This window comes from Sander vitreus, chromosome 11 (genome assembly GCF_031162955.1).
Source record: "Sander vitreus isolate 19-12246 chromosome 11, sanVit1, whole genome shotgun sequence".
NCBI lineage: Eukaryota > Metazoa > Chordata > Actinopteri > Perciformes > Percidae > Sander > Sander vitreus.
Genome location: NC_135865.1, coordinates 8,005,529 through 8,025,962, shown reverse-complemented (window position 1 = coordinate 8,025,962; position 20,434 = coordinate 8,005,529). Strand labels below are relative to the sequence as shown.

The following is a 20,434-nucleotide window of genomic DNA, read 5'->3' as shown; positions in this document are numbered from 1 at the left end:
CTCATGTTTGATGCATATGCAGGAGAAATTAAATGCCTTCTAAAGAAAGCGCTACACTTGCATTTTGGAAGAAAATAAATTACCTGGGGATAAGAATTTAATAACTCAAACATAACAAATGTCATTAATTTACATATTACGGTTTTGAAGGCAGGTGTGTAGTACTGAAAGAACTTCGAAAAATAAATAAGATGCATAAAAAATGGGAGTTTTGGAATATACATTTTGATATTCATTATGAAACAGAACTGCTGGTACCATTTTGTGTGTACTTTCTTGCGCATTAAGTATGTGACAATGTACAGACAAGTACATGAAAGGTTTTTGTCCCCCATCAGAAAGGTTGTGATCTTTTCTTTGAAGTGAAAAAAGGGCCCTGGCATCAGATTTTTGTCTCACCTGTGTCTGTTTTTTTGGTTATACTTCATGCATAGTGTGTCAATATTTAAATGGCTGCTTAGGTTTGGTTTGATAATCCCAACAGTTACAGTATCAATTTATATATAGTATTACACTGTGCTGTATTTAGAATTGTGAAAATGCACTATGCATTGAATGGATCAGAGAAGCACCAAGAATGAAAAATAATGCACAGTTAGCATAATTAATGCTTTTACGTTGCATTTCTGAATTTCCGATAACCTCTCTAAATGCAATGCTATTGCAAATTTAGCAAACTTGCAAAATTAAGTAAAGTAAAAATTGTCAGATTAGTGTTGTGTTATGGTGGCTATTGCCTACTTTATTGCTAAGCATTCCATGTTAAGTCTACAGTATAATAATTGGAAAACAGGTATGATCATTTTAGAAGCATTGTCCAATGTCCTGACAAAAGCAGTGTTCTGTTAATTAGACTCAATGTCTGTGTTTTAATGGCTACCAAAAAAAATTGTCCTTGACCTGCCTACTCATTTTGTTTTCATGGATTATATGCTAATATAACCAGTGGGGTTGAATTTACCTACAGGGGGAATACGGACACAGAGCTGATTCTGTGACCTGTCAGTAGGTCATTTATTCATTATTTAGTATTAGTAAATGGATTCACTATCTTACACACGCAAATTGTCTTACACACACTTCTTGTGAGCCATTGGCAGTATTGTGTGTCATGTCACTCATACAAGTGCATGTACACAGCTACAAACAAAAACCTCCTAAAAACATGTATCCATAAAACTCCACAGGGTTCCTGTTTAACTTGCTTTGTGATATCATCTCATTCTCACATCCATGAGACAGGACGCCTTTCTTGTCAGGTCCAAAATCAGCTCTGTGAAATTGATCCACCCTTAATGTTCTCCCTGGAGACTTAAAAAACTAAATTATTTTCACAGCACACATTTTGTGCAAATATAGCTTGATAGTGTGAATTCGTCTGGAGATAAAAGGAAAATCATTTTCTAGCTGGTGAAGACTTGTCTGGCAGATTTCATTATAATGTGGGCAACTCTCAACGATTACACACCCTAAAGAATGTTACAGTAATATGGATGTAGCCACTCTGACATGGACACGTAGAAAAGTTGTCCTTTGCAAACACTATTTAAAATTGATTTGTTTCTGTTGACAGGGATGTCAGTAACCCAAAAGTTAGAAAAAAACAATGTCATAACTGGGATGCCAAATCTAATTCTCTGACCCCATTGATGTTTCATTGCTGTGCTCAGTGTAATATTATTGTTACATCCCTGACCTGCACGTTCCTTTTTTTTTTCTCTCAGTTTTAGCTAAAGATAAGATGCAGCATCCTTTGAAAAATGGGGAAACACTTATCATCCAGTTAAAGTTCCACAGAATAACCATGGTCAGGGCATTATAGAGGGAAGAGACATTTCTTCTAAAAGAGTGGTCAATCCTGCACAACCACAATTACAATGCTATGCAATAACTTCTGCTTAAGATTGTAGATGTATTCATAATGCCAAGTCATTTCAGATGCTGATTGTTGATTCAGAGGGTTGGTTAGTCTTACAACAGTAGCATCAGAATGTGTGCATTGTTAATATTACTGCTGAAGATAAAAGAAACAAATTCTGTCACTTTTAATTTCTGCACTTCTTCTGAATTGTAAATCTGTTCAAGTCTCTCTTAATAGTTTTCGTAGTGGGTCACACTCCATTTTCTTGGCTCTCACAGACAGCATTTCTCCATGGTGCCTTTTTCCCTCCACAAGATTGTTTCAGTCTTTGCTAGTGCAATTCTATCTATAATACCATTTGAATGCGTATTACTAAAATTGCCCAAGGGCACCATTTGTTTTGGCTCTTTGAAGTGCATAGTAGGTTGTTTCAGGACCTGAGATAAGCAAATATAGTCTTAATAAGTTCAGAATTGATCCCATGAACAGATTTGATAAGTTCCTAAATTGATACATTAAGACGGATCCAATCTATGGTGCTAAAGTGTTTTACCAAATTAACAAATTGATGGAACAAAAGCCGAGGGAAAGCAGAATAGCGATAGCGACCCACTAAACTTAAAGAAACTAATGATGCAATTTTAAGTTTCCTTAGGAAGTAGTGTTAGTCTACTTAATAAGGGTTCTGAAAGTTTAGACATGTCTTTGTATGGTGGTTGTATGGAATACGTGAATACTGTCTAAATTCTGGCACAGTAGATTTGTATGTGTACAGTAAAGTGCAACACACAGTGGCCGCGTCATGTAGAAATTGGTCATTTTTAATGAAATGGCTATTTGTATGGTTTTGGTTTCACAGCCAATTGACGCAAGCGTTTTTCAATTTGATACAACATGTGATTGGCCCACTACCGCAGCAGCTACAACCATGTGGTGTGTTGAACAGTGTTCAGCGTTCCAAGATGCTTCCATTCATTCAAATACTCAATTGGGATCGGTATCCCTTTAAGGGAACTGGTTTTGGTACTGGTGTCGTAATATTTTAGGTATTACCCATCCTTAGCCATGCCACAATATGACTCCAGTGTGGGGGATTACATAGAAAACAATGGGTGCGATCGGGGTGAGGGTTTGTGTGTTACTGTCTCTAGTTTGTGTTTTGACATCATCTGTACACCACAGCTTTTTTTGGTGTTAATTTCAGGTGTTCCAGCTGTTTTTGTGGCACTGTGGGCGATTGTCAGGGCAACACTAGCAGATGCAAGGTAAGAGAGCAAGTCATACTGTCAAAATGTCTTTTACACCAACAAAATTGGAAGACAAAAGCTTGAATATAAATAGATGCACAAAGAGCATTTCAGGATGGTATAATTATCGCTTAATTATGGTGATATTTGAATCATCACTAAAATCTAATTAAATATGCATGATTTAATTTTGAAAAAAAACTTTGAATACATTTTTGTTAGAGGAGCTTCTCGTTTAAAAGTTATGTCAGGTGCATTTTATGGCCAAATGTATCTAAAAAAGTATGTTGACATTGATCAATACATCAAATTGTGATTGTTATCTCATTCTCACATCTCATTCCAAAACCATGGACATTAATATGCTGCTATAATGGCCTCCACTCTTCTGGGAAGGCTTACCATGTGATTTTGGAACCTGGCTGCTCCCATTACCACAAAGTGTTGCTGCCCTATTGTCTAACATATCATCGTACGCTGTTGTATTAACTCTAGCGCTCTGTCCTGCTTCTATTAGCCTACTGGATTAATGGGGGTCGACTTAATAGCTCTTATACATAAATGTAAAGCTCTATACTGTAGTCAATCCACCAACCTCCGCTTTGTGCAGTGATGTCTTTGGTGCTGCTTCAGTCATATCCAGACACAGTTTGTATTAGATAAATGACTTTTTGTCTTTATGTTTCATATGTACTTTCCATTATATTCGCTATCTAGCCATAGACCCAGGTAGGCCTACTTAAACTCAGACACCCTCTCGGTCGGCTGACCAAATTGGCCTAATGTTGGGGCTATCCACACCAAAACGAGGTGAGCATCCACACTGATTGAACGATAAGTGGTGACAAGAACATTAATTCATTTCTGGTTAAACAATGGAGTCTGTTGGGTTTGGCGATACAGTTTTGATGATGTTTCATGTTAAACAAAAAGGATCTTACTCTTAAACAAAAGGCCGACCTCCGTAGTGATCCTTTCCACAATGTTGTCAGATGCTTAGTATAATAATCTGAGCATGTCAGTGGCAAAACAAGCACTTTTAGTGGACGTAAATTGCAGCTTTTTTCACCGCTGCCGACTGCAGTGGTCTTGCTCAGTACTGGACCAATTTCAAAAATTGTTGTTCCCATCTGTCTTTTAAACACAAAAACATGATAAACAGGGTCCAGGTGCTGTTAAGGTGTTAAGGATGAGGGTGGAAGAGGTGTGTCCACCCACCCTCACCACCTCGGGTCTGCATGTTAGGAAGTCAAGGATCCACATGTACAGTGATGTATTTCATTCCCAGGTCCTTGAGCGTTGTGACGAGCCTGGAGGGAACTATGGTATTAAACGCTAAACTATAGTCAATGAACAGCAATCTTACATAGATTCCTTTGTGTAAAAGGTGAGATTAGGGTGGTGTGGAAGATGTGTGCTATGGCATCTTCTGTCTTGTTATCTACGTATTCATATGATAATTATCAGTAACACTTTATAATACAGCCTTCAACTTGCAGGGTAATAACCTGACTCTCTTGGTAAATCCTCTTAAGATTTCCCTTAATTGGAACTAGACCAAACGTACACACAACTTAGTAGATATACATACTTTTGGTGATAAAGTGTATTTTAGAAACACAAAAGGTAAAAGCCCAGGATGTCTACAGGACAATCTACTATAGTTTAATAGCTGAGTTGAGTGCTGTATTTCATAAATTCAGATGTAATGGTATTTGGTGCCACACATGACCTCCCTCTGCCTCTCATTAACCACTGATAACATTTATTATTTAGTTCACTCCAAGCTATTGACCTGATTCTCTACACAGGTAACACTAGAGTTGCAAAAGGACAGTTGAATTGATATTAAAAATTCCAACATGGAATTTAAGCTCTTGTCTTGTCGGATGTTAACATTGCCAAAGCAAGATGTACATACAATAAGTAAAGATCTACAAGTGTAAGTGTAAAGTGGTGTATAAAGTGTGAACTATGCCGTGTAACATTGCAACATTATTAATCAAATATGTTAATGAAAATAGGAAATTTATAAATGAAAATGGGTAAAGTTTAATATAATATAGTAAACATATAGGCCTATATATACAGATGAGTAAAGAAAACCTAAAATAAAACAATATGAATATAAAAAGTAAACTGCAACATTTTCAAGGTATTTCCAGGTATTTGTTGTGTAAGTGTGTACAGTGTGTATATGTGCAGAGATCAGCATAGTGTAAATGGCCAGTGCAGCAATAGACAAATGAGTACAGTCTTTAAGGTGGTGTTATTCCATTGGATGTCCTTGTCACAGCAGCTCACAAATCTTGCTGCTGTGCTAGCACATTGCTGTATTTCACCCTATGTAAGTTTTTTGTCATTAGCCATGTTTTCAAAATCACAGACTGTGCAGTAGGTGCACAGTCTGTTCTCATCAGGAAGCCAGGTCTGCCTTTGGCAGCCTTTCTCGGCGGCGAGGCTGTGCTCACTGAGTCCGTACGTAGTCAAGATTTCCTTGGTTTGGATGAGTCACGGTGCATGGGTATTCTGCCGCTGTGTATTCTCTTTTTAGGGCCAAATAGCATTGCAATTTGCTCAGTTTTTTTTCTTGATCCTCAAGAAATCCCCAACTCTGAGGATTTCTGCATTTCCAAGCTGTAATTGACTTCAGTTTAGCTGTTTACCAAACACAGGCTTTTTCTAATCTTTAATGCAACAAAGATATTACTGGCGCCATGAACACATATGCTTACCTAAATCATGAACCCAAACATCTCAGCACAGACTAAAAACAATGTCACCCTGGCCATACGGCAGTAGGTTTACACTGCTTTATTCAAATATGTAACGTGATTCTCACGTAATCCTGTGATATTGCAATAAATCAGATGACGTGCAAGGTATTACATATTATGCCTTAAAGAGTAACTACCGTTTTTTTCAACCTGGACCCTATTTTCCTATGTTTTTGTCTTCTTTGACATTGGTCCAGTATTAAGCGAGATCGCTGCAGTCGACATTGGCGAGCTACAATGTAAGTTAGTAGGGCAATTATCCAGCTTGTATTTACCTTCACAAGTGCAAGTTTTGCGAAGGATCCCTTCAGAGATAGACCTTTAAAACCTCTTTGAGACCTTTCTGTTTAACCAGAAACAGCTTATTTCTATCGGAGAGAGAGAGAGAGAGAGAGAGAGAGAAATAATAAAACATTTTTTAAGAATCTTGTGTTAAATTCTACTGTTGTTGCTGACACTGAGGAGTTGAATTACTGCTGTGGTAATTGTTCCGGCCATTTTTTATGCTGATGTATTGGATTGCATTGCATCAGTGGCTGCTATTTTTCTGGTTAGTAGATGTTTTTGGTGGAAGCACAGCTATGACTTAAGCCAGCTTTGTACTGCAGTGAATGAATGCATTACACATTTTGTTCAGTTTTAGTTAAGAACTCAGTGCTACCACATTTGATACTATCACATTTCAACTGGTTGAAGTTTTTAAAGTTAACATACCGTAGTTTCACTCTTCCAATTCTGCATTAATTCAATGAAAGACTACATTTCCATGCCATTTCCCCAACATTTCATTGGGGATGTGTTTTTCGAGACCATGAATGCGTAACATGCAAAGTACATTCTCCTGGCAGGCTTGATGTGTGCTCAATGTTTGTGATACATACATATTCTTACATTGGCCTTGAAGTGCAAATCACAACAGCAAATAGAAAAACACAACAGCAAATCATAAAACACAACGGCAAATAGGAAAACACAACGGCAAATATGAAAACGCGACAGCAAACATGAAAACACGACAGCAAACATGAAAACGCGACAGCAAATATGAAAACACGACAGTAAACATGAAAACACGACAGCAAATAGGAAAACACGACAGCAAATATGAAAACACGATAGCAAATACGAAAACAAAACAGCATTAACTTCTACCGGAAAAGGTAGGGCCTATCTAGCAGACGACGGAGCCTCCTGAAAGGACAGACGGACTGTCTCTCTGTTAAAAGGAGGCGCTTTTCCGTGTTTTTCACCTCTCCCTCCTGTTAAAAGACAGACAGTCCGTCTGTCCAATTCATGTTTGCTGTCGGGTTTTCCTATTTGCTGTTGTGTTTTCATATTTGATGTTGTGTTTTCATATTTGCTGTCGTGTTTTCATATTTGCTGTCGTGTTTTCCTATTTGTTGTCGTGTTTTCATATTTGCTGTCGTGTTTTCCTATTTGCCATTGTGTTTTCCTATTTGCCGTTGTGTTTTATGATTTGCTGTTGTGTTTTCCTATTTGCCGTTGTGTTTTCCTATTTGCCGTTGTGTTTTATGATTTGCTGTTGTGTTTTTCTATTTGCTGTTGTGATTTGCACTTCAGGGCCACCGTATATTCTTTATTAGGAATAACCCCTTGAGATGTAGCATCTTGTTTTCGAGGGGGTCCATAAAAGCAAAATTATACAGTACATTCACCATTAGACAAGACAGTTAACAAAACAACTTGAGGGGACCTCAAGAAAAACATACATCACAAACATACATACATACATACTGACAGACAAAAAACAGTTGCAGCTTGTATGCAAATAATTAAGAAGAGACATCTTAAACTGGTGAAAAGTGGAGATAGATCTAAAAGACCTAGGTAAACCATTCCAATCAGAAGGGGCTTTAAATTTAAAGGCTCTCCTCCCAATTTCTTTGGATATATTTGGTACAGAAAAGATGGTCAGTGTCTCTTAGGCTATAGGATGATCAATATAGAATCAAGTGTTGTTTCAGATAGGATGGGTAGTTTGAAAAAATGCATTTATGAACAAACTGCAACCAGTGAAACTGTCGTCTAACATTTAGTGAAATTTGACAGTGATGAGTTCTAAATGGACACCTCAGAACAAATCTGCAGAGACTATTATAAATCACATTCAAAGGTTTAAGATTGATTTCAGCAGTGTTCTGATAAACAACATCCGCATACTCAATTGTTGTTGAGTAATAATTTTTAATCTAATCTGTTTTGTAAAACAATTAATTGAGTGGTATAATATTCTTAAGCTACAGTTTATTTTTTTCACAATGGAATCAATATGAGGTCTAAAGTTAAGTTGGGAGTCGAGCCAAAGACCCAGATATTTAAACTACTCAACATTCTCTAGTGGTGTATCATCAAGGAATTTAACCTCAAGAGAGTTATTTTGCTTATGGAATGCAGATCTAGTTGCAAAAAGCATGCTATAAGACTTCTTTTTATTCAATAGAAGCAGATTAGAAGAGAACCATGTTTGAATAAGATTGAAATCAAATTGAAGTGAGGTTTGAATCTCAGATATGTCGTGTTTAGATGTATACATAACTGTGTCATCTGCGTTTAGATGAATCTGACAGTCTAAGCATATTTGTGGGAATAAAAGGGTCCCTAGGGAAGAACCCTGAGGGACACCTGTTTCAATTATTCTAGGCTGGGAGAGAGCAGCATTAAAAGACACGCTTTGACGTCTGTAATGAAGATATGAATTAAACCAGAGAACAGCTGATTTGGAAAGACCAATAGCATATAGTTTGTCAAGAAGAATATAATGATTGACCATGTAACATGCCTTAGTCAATAAGAATTGCACCATTATCTTGTGCAGAAAAAATATCATTGGTAAATATTGTAAAGGCTGTTGTCGTAGAGTGATTAGGTCTAAATCCAGATTGATTTGGAGTCAAGAGGGAGACGTAATTAATATATTTAGACAGTTGCCCAAAAATAAGCTTTTCGAATATCTTAGCTACATTACTGATTATGGAAATTGGCCTATAATTGTTGACATCAAGTGAGTCACCACCTTTGTGTAGTGGGGTTGCTTTTGCAAATTTCCACATTAATGGAATTACGCAGGTGGAAAGTGATAAATTAAATAAGTCACATAGTGGAAATGCTAGGACATGAGAAGAAAGTTTAATAAACTTAATGTCCAGACCATCAGGACCAGCGCCATTAGAAGATTTTATTTCTGAGATTGCCTGTTGGACATCAGAGGGATAAATTGTTGAAAATGAGAATGAGCTATTGTTCACAGTATTTGTTATGCTAGAATAGGAGAGCTCAGATGATTAAGAACAACAGATAGAGGAAAAATGTTGATTGAGGGCATTGGCCATTGAGATAGGGTCAGTGATGTTATTGTTCACTCTGAGTTTGGCAGGAAGACTTTTATTGGTTTTGTTAATTAAAGAGTTGTGTTTCTTCCAGAATTGCTTAGGGTCATCTAATAAAGAATGCTTATAGTAATTTGATTTTGCATTTCTTGTCTTAATTGTACAGGCATTTCTTAATTTCTTATATTCAGACCAATCAGCAGCGTCCTTTGTCCAACCCGGTCTCACGCCAGGTTGTGAATAGTCATGTTATTTTGATTTATTGATTCGTTTACAGGTCATGATTTTGACGTTTATTTCGTATATACGTCACGATCTTTGAACGTGTACAGGTTACGATTTTCGAACCTGCTCTGGGGGACGCAACAATTGGGAAATGAGGCGCCACATGCCGGCCACAACAACAGGATGGGCCACCACTTGCGGGACGCGATCCCCGGGCGCATCCCCAGGACGGACCGCCACATGTGGGACGCGATCCCCGGGCGCATTCCCGAGGCGCAGGGGCACACAACGGGGAAACGAAACGCCACACGCCGGCCACAACAACGGGACGGGCCACCACTCGCGGGACACGATCCCCGGGCGCAGGGGCACACAACAGCGGGTAAATTAAACGCCACAATAACGGGATGGTTGTGGTTAGGAAAAGGACAACGGGGAAAGGAACCGTCACAAGCAGGACACGCCGACAAGAGCGGGACGGTTGTGGTAAGGAAAAGGAGAACAAGGAAAGGAACTGCAACACCCGGGACGTGATCCCCGCTCTCCGGGGTGAAAGTCCTGTGTTGTTTGACCACGGCGGCGCATGCTATAAACTCTGCAGGGTGCCCAAACTTTTGCAGACGCCATTTTTTGTTTTCTGTTATTTTGAAAGTGTAAATGATGGAAATAAAATCTAACTTTTTTTGACATATTATAAGAATGTCTAATCTGTCATTTGATGCCTTTTGGAGATTTTTCCATCTTTTCTTGGCTTCTTTATGCACATTAATACACATTTTTACCTGGGGTGCCTAAACTTTTGAGCCCCACTGTAGGAGGCTACTCCTCCACCACGAGTACCCCTGTCTGCTCTATACAGAGTATAACTATCAAGTTTAACATCTGCATCAGATATATCACTATTCAGACATGGTTCAGAAAGTGTGATAACGCTGGGCTTATTGTAAGAAAGCCAAGCTCTTAACAAATCAATTTTATGTGTCAAACTCCTAATATTCAAATGAATAACAGATAAACCTTTACCTATACTGATTCTTCAGAAATCAATAGAGAGGGGGGTCAGGGAAGAAAAGGGTGAAGGGGAGGGGAGAGCATGCACAGATATTTACAAACATTTACACACAGACACAAGCATATACACACACATACCTCCATGCACACACAAGAACACACAAACTGGTCAAACCAAGGCATAGCCTAGAATTAATAAAAAATAAAAATAAAAACAAGAATGCAGACTCAGACCACAAAATATTAACTGGGAATGCTTTATATATATCCTAATTGTTTCCCTGTGTACAGACCTCATTATGAGACAGCCCATAGGCTATAGAAAAATGAGAAAAGAAAAGTTGATAAATAGCCTAGTAGTAATAGGCCTAAGTAAGAAGCTGCATATAGGCAAATTAAAGAAACCAAGTAATGTTTATCAGCCACTGAATTCATTTTAAGCCAGCCCTATAGGCTAAAGAGAATAAGAGAAAAAGAAATAAATCTCAATATTCTGGTCTAGGAAGAAATTATAAATCATTTCCATATCATGTAAACCTTCAAGATGTATACAAATAAGTCCCGATTACACTACTGCAAGCAAACAAACATCATCAAGAACAACCAATCAATAGACTACCTTAAACAAGACTGGAGCAGTCCATCATTCAGGTAAAGGCTGTAATTCCTGAAGAAACTTTTCAGTTTCCCCTGGGGTCTTGCAGAGCACCGATTTACCATCAGAGGTGATCTTTAGCGTGGCAGGATAGTGCAAAGAATATTTGATATCCAGTTCACAGAGTTTCTTTTTGATATCATCAAACTCCCGACGCTTTTGGAGAAGACTGGTACTGTAATTCGGGAAGATATGGACACGTTTGTCGTTGTACTTGAGTTCTTCTTTTTCACTGGCAAGTCGTAGGATTTTAAACTTATCCTGAAGACTGAGGAGTTTCACCAGGATAGGCCTCGGAGCTAAAATCTTCTGGTTCTGTGACTGTTGCATAGGGGAGCCATGCCATTAAAAACCTGAAATCAGACTAAAGTGTGGACCATTTTACTCTACAACAAGGCAAAGCAGGCCATAATAAACACTGGGAAGCTATGTCTTGAAATTGAAAACCTAAAACGAGAAATGGAAACACTGTAGAGTACAGAAAAGGTTAAATTCAGAATGGAAATTGAAAGTGAAAAAAGATGAAACAGCCATAATGGAAACGATAAAAAAAAGATCAGTATAACCAAAAGGTGGGCACCCGGATAGCTCAGTTTGTAGAGCGGACACCCATATATAGAGGTTTACTCCTCGACGCAGTGGGCCCAGGTTCAACTCTCTCCCCTTTCATTTATTCAGCTATCCTGTCAATAAAGGCCTACAAATGCCCCTCCCCCCAAAAAAAGAAACACAAATTAAGCACCTTTAGAAACCTGGACACTGATGAAAATACTACATTTCTCTCTTTAGCATTTGCCAAGGTCACTCCTCCTGCTGTTTTTTGTCATCCATCTTTAAATCCCCGTTATTTCTGCCCACTGTCTCCATCCATTTTCCACATTACCCTCTTCTCTGCTATTCTTGGGGTCTTCTCGAATTTATTTTGACAAACCAAAATGTTTGCGTCAGTTTATCAACTTCTAACTTAAAAATTTAATTTTTAACCACCTATATACTCTTTCTCAACTATTGCTATGTGCATCTTATTTGTCCTGCTTCTCTAACTTCATCCTCTCCTCTATATTTGTGTCAACTGCAGGTGTTGGGAGTTAAGTGCTGGTAACATTAAGTGGATCTACCAGATTCCCATCCTGACAGCCATTGGGGTAAGCGCATGAGTGGGAAATGCAGTTCGCTACTGCTAAGTGAGCTTGAGAAGTTGCTAAGAAATGTGCAACTTTTACTGAGACTTAAGTAAGAATGAACTCCCTTTGAACAGGGACATTCATCCCAAATAGTGTATGAGTTAGGGTATAAATCCAAATAAAAGTCCTATAAGCTTTTGACATCACACTAGGTATAAACCTTCCTCATGCAAAATCACTTCCTTCCCTGTACATTTTTTTTTGCACTAACGTTACAGATACAAAACCACCATAAACTCTGATTAGTCTACTGCATGCATTTCAAATACCAGCCAACACAATCATCACTGCAGCTCTCATACAGTAGCTCATATTTGCAGGTGTCATGCAGAAGGCCATACACACTATGACATATACATATACTCTCACGCATGCAATGTACAGTATATCAGTAGTGACTTTCAACAAAACTAACACATGTATGTACTAATAGATGCACTGTATATCTAAATAAGCCATTGAGAAGCGAACGGGTGAATTTGTTTCTGGCACGTTTTCTAGGTTAAAAATAAACCAATGTCCAGTGCGCTGTATTACTTTGGATTGGGTGATCCACATGCTCACTGTACTGTTCCACTTACGAGTCAGAGACAAGAGTAAAATTCTTGCATTCACCCGTTTATTAAGGCACTCAAAGCAGTGCCGAGTAAACGTAAAGATGTGTCCCAATGTCTTACAGAAAACAGCGCTCTCACTCAACAGCCCCAGTAACAACAACAACAACAACAATGACAACAGAGATAAGATTTGACTGAGTTATGATTCTGAGAAGGAGCGAGAGTGTTGACGCAAATTGCAGCTATCAAGCACTAATGGTAATATGTTAATCACATCCATTAACTGTGTGTCACAGCAAAAGCTGCAGCTCTAACTGCTGGGCGGCCAATTTAGTGGGCCAACGTACAATAACTAATTTCCTGTTTTTCAGAACACTTGCACGTGCCCACGTGACCTTTTTACCTCGTTCAGAATCTTTGCCTTAGGCCTCTCTTTCCCTCCCTTCAACTCTCCTGCACCGACAAGTATCTGTTCTGTCTGACGGAGGGATGAAAAACCAGTCCGGTTTGGTTTTCTCTTGGGCCCACCACGGTTTGGTGACTAAAATACTTGATTAAGGAGTAATGAAAGTAGTGAATATTTTGTGGTCATGGTTAAAAAAGCCAGCATAAACCATTGGCTAAGTCCAGTGTTTAGTATGAAAGTCAGGTATGCTACATGCCCGTGCACCACACAGACCTGCACATTCCTAGGGAGATCTGGCGGTAAATACACAACCAACATGCCTTTCAATACAAATGGCCCTGTCAAGTACTGCTGTACAGATTGTCTTGTTTTTTGGACGAAGGCAGAATTTGAGATGCAGTGCTTTCTTCAAAAGGTGGTTAAGGTAACAACTTCTACCTTTTCTAATAGCCACTGCACGTGCTCATGGAAATATTGTATTAACTAGAAGTAAGGTGGTGTTTACATCCATGTACAGTATCTCACAAAAGTGAGTACACCCCTCACATTTTAGTAAATATTTCATTATATCTTTTAATGGGACAACACTGAAGAAATTACACTTTGCTACAATGTGAAGGATTAAGTGTACAGCTTGTATAACTTGTGTAAATGTGCTGTCCCCTCAAAATAACCGAGCACACAGCCATTAATGTCTAAACCGCTGGCAACAAAAGTGAGTACACCCCTATGTTAAATTCCCATAGAGGCAGGCAGATTTTTATTTTTAAAGGCCAGTTATTTCATGGATCCAGGATACTATGCATCCTGATAAAGTTCCCTTGGCCTTTGGAATTAAAATAGCCCCACATCATCACATACCCTTCACCATATCAAGAAATTGGCATGGTTTTATGTTGGTTAGCCTAATAGCTAGTTTGATTTGCATTGAGAGATGATTTTATGGAAAGTACCCCAGTACCCCCTATATCCAGACTCATATAGTATATGTAGTGAAGACTATGAAGCAATTTAATAAAAAGGTATTAAATGTGTTTTTTGGCTAAACATAGAACAAAAGCATAGACGATCTACACAATCGCCACAGTTTTAAGGTGGACACCCAAATTCAGTATCCGAACAAATGTGAAATATGGTCACAATTTCCACTTCTGTTCCTGAGTAAGGGCATTGAACAATGGCAAGAAAAGTGTTTTTGCAGAGCCTTACGTCATAGTGAAGTTGACCTTTTGGATGGAAAATGTCATCATTTTTCCCTATTAGACATGGTGTCAAATGTTGTCATAATTAGTGTAGGAATACCAATCAGTTCATCCTTGAGTTCAAGTGGACGGTTGTTCCAAATTTTGAAGACATTTTTTCCAGGGGGTCCTGAGATATCCTGTTCACGAGAACGGGATGAATGGACAATCCGAAAACATAATGCCTCCAGCCATCACTGGCATAGAGGCATAAAACTATTCTTCAACTCTGAAAATGGCTACAAAGAGAACTAGAAAAAGAGACCGTGTGTGGATGTGTTGTATGTGTTAGTATGAACTAAATAATCTACGCCTACAGGGTGCAGACCAGGGTGTAGCCAACTAAAGCCAAAAACATTTTAACACAATTAACCCTAAGGAAGAAAGTAACCTCAGAGTTGGTTGATCATGCAAGTTTTTAATGATCTCTGGGGTTGTCCTAAAAAAGGAAGGAGCAACACAGAGAATAAGTGATGAGATACTTGGACAAAGAAAAAGAGGAGCAGGGGAGACACATCATTAAAAACAGACTGTCCTGTCTGCCTGTTCCTGGGAGAAATTATACAGACATGGTACTTCAAATGTGAAGATTATTTTCCTTTTACTCAACATGTATAAACTCACACTACAGCTATTTGAAACTGGATACTGTTTAATGTAGAGGTTTGGTTATGGTGTATGGCAGTGTAAGTGCCTTGTACAGAAGCATCAAGTAATTGACTAAAATATTTAAAATGTACAAACTCTCTTTTAATTTCTCTCTTTATCTTATCTTCCTTTAATTCAAATTCAAATGAGCTTAATGGCACCAGTATTTGTTTGCAACAGAATAAATTAATGACCAAACTAAACGAAAAATTATACATTTGTTGAAAGACATTTGTTGTTCTACGTTGAGTCGTCTGTGCCTTTCTGCTGATTGAGTTAAGTTGCTACGAAGCTGTGATTTAAAAAATCTCCTGCAGATTCTGATGATACAGCATTGCTTTCGCACACCTGTCGACCTGCAGACATGAGAGCACATGCTATGTTGTAGATTCAATCAAACATTCCTTGTGCACTAATGCAGTGAATATATATATATTTTTAATAGAGTTTTGCCAATACCAGTATCAGAAATGCCTCAGATACTGCTTTAAATGCTGGTATCTGTAAGTAAGTGAGTCTATGCACCAGTCCGATATTATGTCATTTTGCCCCCCCAAAAGAAATCTGCTTTAAATTAGTTTATGTTCTTTTTCCGTTATGACTGACTGTCAAACTACAGTAGATAATAAAAGCAAGTTCTATGGCATTCAATCTCTGTACTGTATGTATTTGTTTATGTTTTACAAAGGGTTAGCCTGAGCCAGGGCACACAACAATGATAGCAAACATATCACATCCATACAGGGTTAGTAGTATACAGTTGTTAAAAAAATAAAAATAACAATAATAATAATAATAATAATAATAATAATATATGGTATTTTTGTTTTGTTTTAACGCAGTTGTATCACATCTGTACCCGATATTAGCCGATACCGAGATACCCAAGTTCGGTACCATGTTAGCATGCTGGCGTTATAATATGTAATAATATGGCATTGTGTGTGTGGTTTCACTTTACACATATTTCTGGGTTTTCAGGGTCAGACAGGACTTTCTCATGAAGATGCATACTAATTATAAGAGAAGCATTTCCTCCTTGATACTGTCAAGCATACTCACTCTAGTCAAGTTGTTTGTCTTTTGATTTATGTATGATAATAATGAAGGACAAATGGAGGAGATAAAGAATAGACAAAAACTTTTTATTCATGACAAATGTATGCAGCTGCAAGATAGGATTGAAAGGATGATATAGATTCAGGGGCCCAAGCCTCAGGCTGTAGAAAATGTAAGCTTTCATTTGCACTAAAATCTCAGAGTAGAAACCCCAAAACTTGGCATATAAAAACTTGGTTTTGGTTTGTTGCGGTTATGAAAAAATCAGTTGACTCTACAGAACACCACAATAAGTCACTTTAGGGCATGTATACACATCGAAAGCTTTTTACTATCGTTCTCAAAATTAAACTGCGGCCATTCAATACTTGTTCCATTCTACTTGTGAATATTGTGAAAAATGTACATATAGTTTCTTAAAAGTCAGTCATTAGCAATTAAAAATGAAGTTTTATTTTCCAAAATATATTATTTATAGCAACAATAACTAAAATCACTTACATGTATTGCATAAATGAAGAGCTTTCCATCTTTGTTCTTTTGTTTCAGCTCAACTTCATCTTGTTTGTGAACATCGTACGAGTGTTGGCCACTAAAATCCGAGAGACAAACGCAGGGAGATTCGACACCAGGAAACAGTACAGGTTCGTACTAAACTGACTGTATCTGTAAAACCAGCTGTCCTCTTTATGTCCAAGGTTGGAGTTTGACCTAAACTGTGTGCTGCAGATTTGTGTGAAAAATTCTGTGTTCAGATACGATACTGTTAAGTGACTATGGTAATTAGAGAAGGTGACAGAATGGAGGTTTACATTGTTAAGAACAAGTGGAATAACCAGAAAACCTTGCCATATGACTGCTGAATGCATAATGTTGTTGTTTGTGCACTAAGAAGGGGTGGAGGGTGAGGGAAGAGAGTTAGCTGTTCAGCGTAGGTCAAGAACTTTCATAATGAGCCAAAAATTTTGTAAGAGTGAGGACGCAGGTCATTTTCAACCTTAGAGGATAAAGCTGGTGTTATTCTATGTTTTCGTTATTATTAACAAATCCCATTAAAATACCAAAATCAACAATCAAAGACATAACCTGAGATTTGTGCTTTATAAGCAGAGTAGATTTACTTTTTGTATGCTATTCCCTTTATGAAATAAGGTTTTAAACGGTGACACGTTTTATAAAGAAATGTATGTGTTTCTCACCAACTCTTACATATGAATACAGTACACATGCAGATCTCAAGCTAATGAGTAGATACATGAAATACACACAAACACACTGACGCAGTGGTGTAGTGCTAATTGATAAAGTACCGGAGGACAACTATGACGTGCATTCATGTGTGCACTGTAAAATTGTGGCTTGTTTCGATGGTTATTTAACCACTGCTCTTATGGTGGCAAGTTTACTTACATTGGTCAACTATAACTTTAAAATGCCTTTTCATCTTTACTAGTTAGCAGTTAGCTACAGACTAAGAAAAACTAAATTCATTCACTTTGCCACTGAAAGGCTACTGCCAACAGCTACCGGCAACTGTGACTCGATGCACGAGTTGACGTTATAAATCAATCAACACACCTTAAATATTTAGATGACAACTTTGACCATTCCATTTGTTTTTATTGTCTCTCTTACATGAAAGACACTTCTTCGATCTTCAAGCACTTAAAAAATGTGAATTTCAACTGGATTATTGCTCACAGGGAGAAACAAAAAGTGGCAGAGCGTTGTTCCGGTGTGCTACGGCAGCACTACACCCCTGCACTTACCCTAACATTATCCATTACCAGTACATGCCCACCCCCAACACTTAACCCAACCCTCTCCCTGGCCGAACATTTTACTTGGAAATTGCAATTTGTTATGAAACAAGTAGTGAACTCCCCCTAATGTGATCCTGTAAAAAATGGATCTAGCCACAACATGTTATACATGTTTAGACACACGCACACACCAGTTATGTGTGTCTAAACATGTATAACTCATGCACCGGTATTGGGGGTGGAAAGCATCACAGCAGGACAAAAGGCACGTACATACTCTGTGTGATTATTTACTAAAAGTTACAGGTGTGTGTATGTATGTGCGTCTGTTCGATTACAACTCAGTCATGTAGACTTGTTTGACTCATAAACAGGGGTGAGTGTGCATCTGCATGGCACATGCGTGCGCACCTGTGACTCTTAACCCAGGCGTCAGCATGTCTGGTGATTGTTATTATTAAATATTCTCAGTCATATCACTGGTCTTATAGTTCTAGACAGCTGTGCCAAACACAGTTAAACCGACTCAAAACCAGAAAAAAGATATTGATTTGGTGAAACCGTTTATGATATCTGACCGAGCAATAATTCTCATGTATCTCACCACGTTCGTGGTTACATGGAATTAATGTTACACATTAGCCTTTGCACACACACACACACACACACACACACACACACACACACACACACACACACACACACACACACACACACACTACTCCCTTGCTGGTGCGAGCATGTGTCAGATAAAAACATTATAATTACAGTGCATTTTCTAAAAAGAGCACTGTGTTAAATGCTGCAAGCGAGATTGCTTTGTGCAGATGAACAGACATTTAATCAGAAAAGATGATAGTGATCAGTAACCTGGAAGCCGTGCTGGAAGATCAATGCAAGCCAAATACAGCACATTTCATAAAGAAAGACAAAAGTGAAGCAGGGTTCCCAAAAAAAGGATTTAGAGAGAAAGGAAGCGGGCGAGGGATGATAGCTGCATCACACGTCTTTTGAAAAATGTAGAACTTTCAAAGAATGAGACAGATTTTCAATGGTGATTAAACTTACCCACTAACAATATGACGGTCCCAGTACCTTGCTGGTAAAGCAAACACTACATTTTATTACAACTTATGTTTTATTTCTAAAGCTCTGGCCATCAGTTCCATCAGTTATAATATTCCTGAGATCATAAAATGAACATTATTATTATTAAATATTATAATGCATACATTTAGTGACCATGACTAAAGAAATTGTGGTTTTTCAATGTTATGTAATTTTACATATCATGACTTACCGTACTGTAAAAAAAATTATTGGACGATTATATATAACAAGCCAAACCAAAAAAGTTCAGATGAAAAATAATCAGAAGCCTTCAACCGGTTTACCATGGATGCTGTGGAAGCAATTTAAAAAATGTCATTGTTAAAAAAATTTGCATCTTAGATTGCATTACGTTACCCTTATTTTACCTAGGCTGAACCTTGTCTATGTGATGGTTGGGGCATTTCTGTTACCTGTTTGCTCATTTCTGTTGCCTGTATTATTTATTTCTGTATGTTTCTTGTTGTTGTATATTTTATTCTGTATATTTCCTGTTTTGTATATGGTTCTCTGGTTTTGTATATTCCTGTTATTTCTGTTCCTTATTCCCCTGTTCATTGTGTTTCTGTTTATTCTGTTTTATCTGTGTATTCTTGTTTGTATTGTGCATTCCGGTTCGGTTTCCTGTTTTATTTTGACAGTCTGTGTTCTATCTTATCTTGTCTAGTTTTGCTTTCTATGTTTCCCGCCTTGTCTGATTGTCCTGCCCCGCCCTGATGTGTTTCACCTGCTGTATCACCTGTCCCTCATTTGTTCATTACCTCATGTATTTAACCTCTGTGCTCCCTTTGTGTCTTGTTGGCTTGTTTTGTGTCTGTTTGTGGTCCTGTCTTCTCAGCGTGTTGTAGCCTGTGCCATTGTTTAGGATTCCTCCCTGCTTTATTTTTGTAAGTTTTCCCTCTGCGTTTTTCCTAGTGTTTTCCAGCCTCTGTGCTGCCATTTTTCGTTGTTTAATAAATCCCTGAGCTCAAACCATCTCCTGCCTGCCTGCCTGCCTCTCCCTGCATTTGGGTCCTTTAATTGCTGAAACTCGTGACAGTTTATTCCTTATTTTCAGCAGTTGAACCAGAAATGCTACAGTAATAGAAAGAGACAGGGAAGGTTTGTTTTGCAATAATAAAATGTAACTGGCTGAAATGTTTTGATTAGAATTAACTGACAAATTGTATTATGCTAATAGTAAACTGAAATGCACATGCTTGTGATAGATTACAGCTGCCACAGTGTATTACTGTCACAGCTGAAGGGAGTAGGAGACAGATCAGTTCCCTCTCACATCCAAAGGTAAACAGCCTGCTGAGAATTCCTACAATTCTGTTAAGTGACTGTACGCACAATGGTGA

The 20,434-nt window shown here is 38.1% G+C and overlaps 1 protein-coding gene across 1 annotated transcript in view; it reads left to right on the top strand.

Annotated features, from left to right (window-relative positions):
* Positions 1 to 20,434, top strand: part of pth2ra (parathyroid hormone 2 receptor a) — a 76,708-nt gene that overhangs the window by 36,783 nt on the left and 19,491 nt on the right. The window contains exons 10-12 of the mRNA XM_078262872.1: positions 3,066 to 3,126; positions 12,202 to 12,268; positions 16,768 to 16,862. Coding sequence (XP_078118998.1) covers positions 3,066 to 3,126; positions 12,202 to 12,268; positions 16,768 to 16,862 — 223 coding nt within the window. The remainder of the gene's footprint in view (positions 1 to 3,065; positions 3,127 to 12,201; positions 12,269 to 16,767; positions 16,863 to 20,434) is intronic.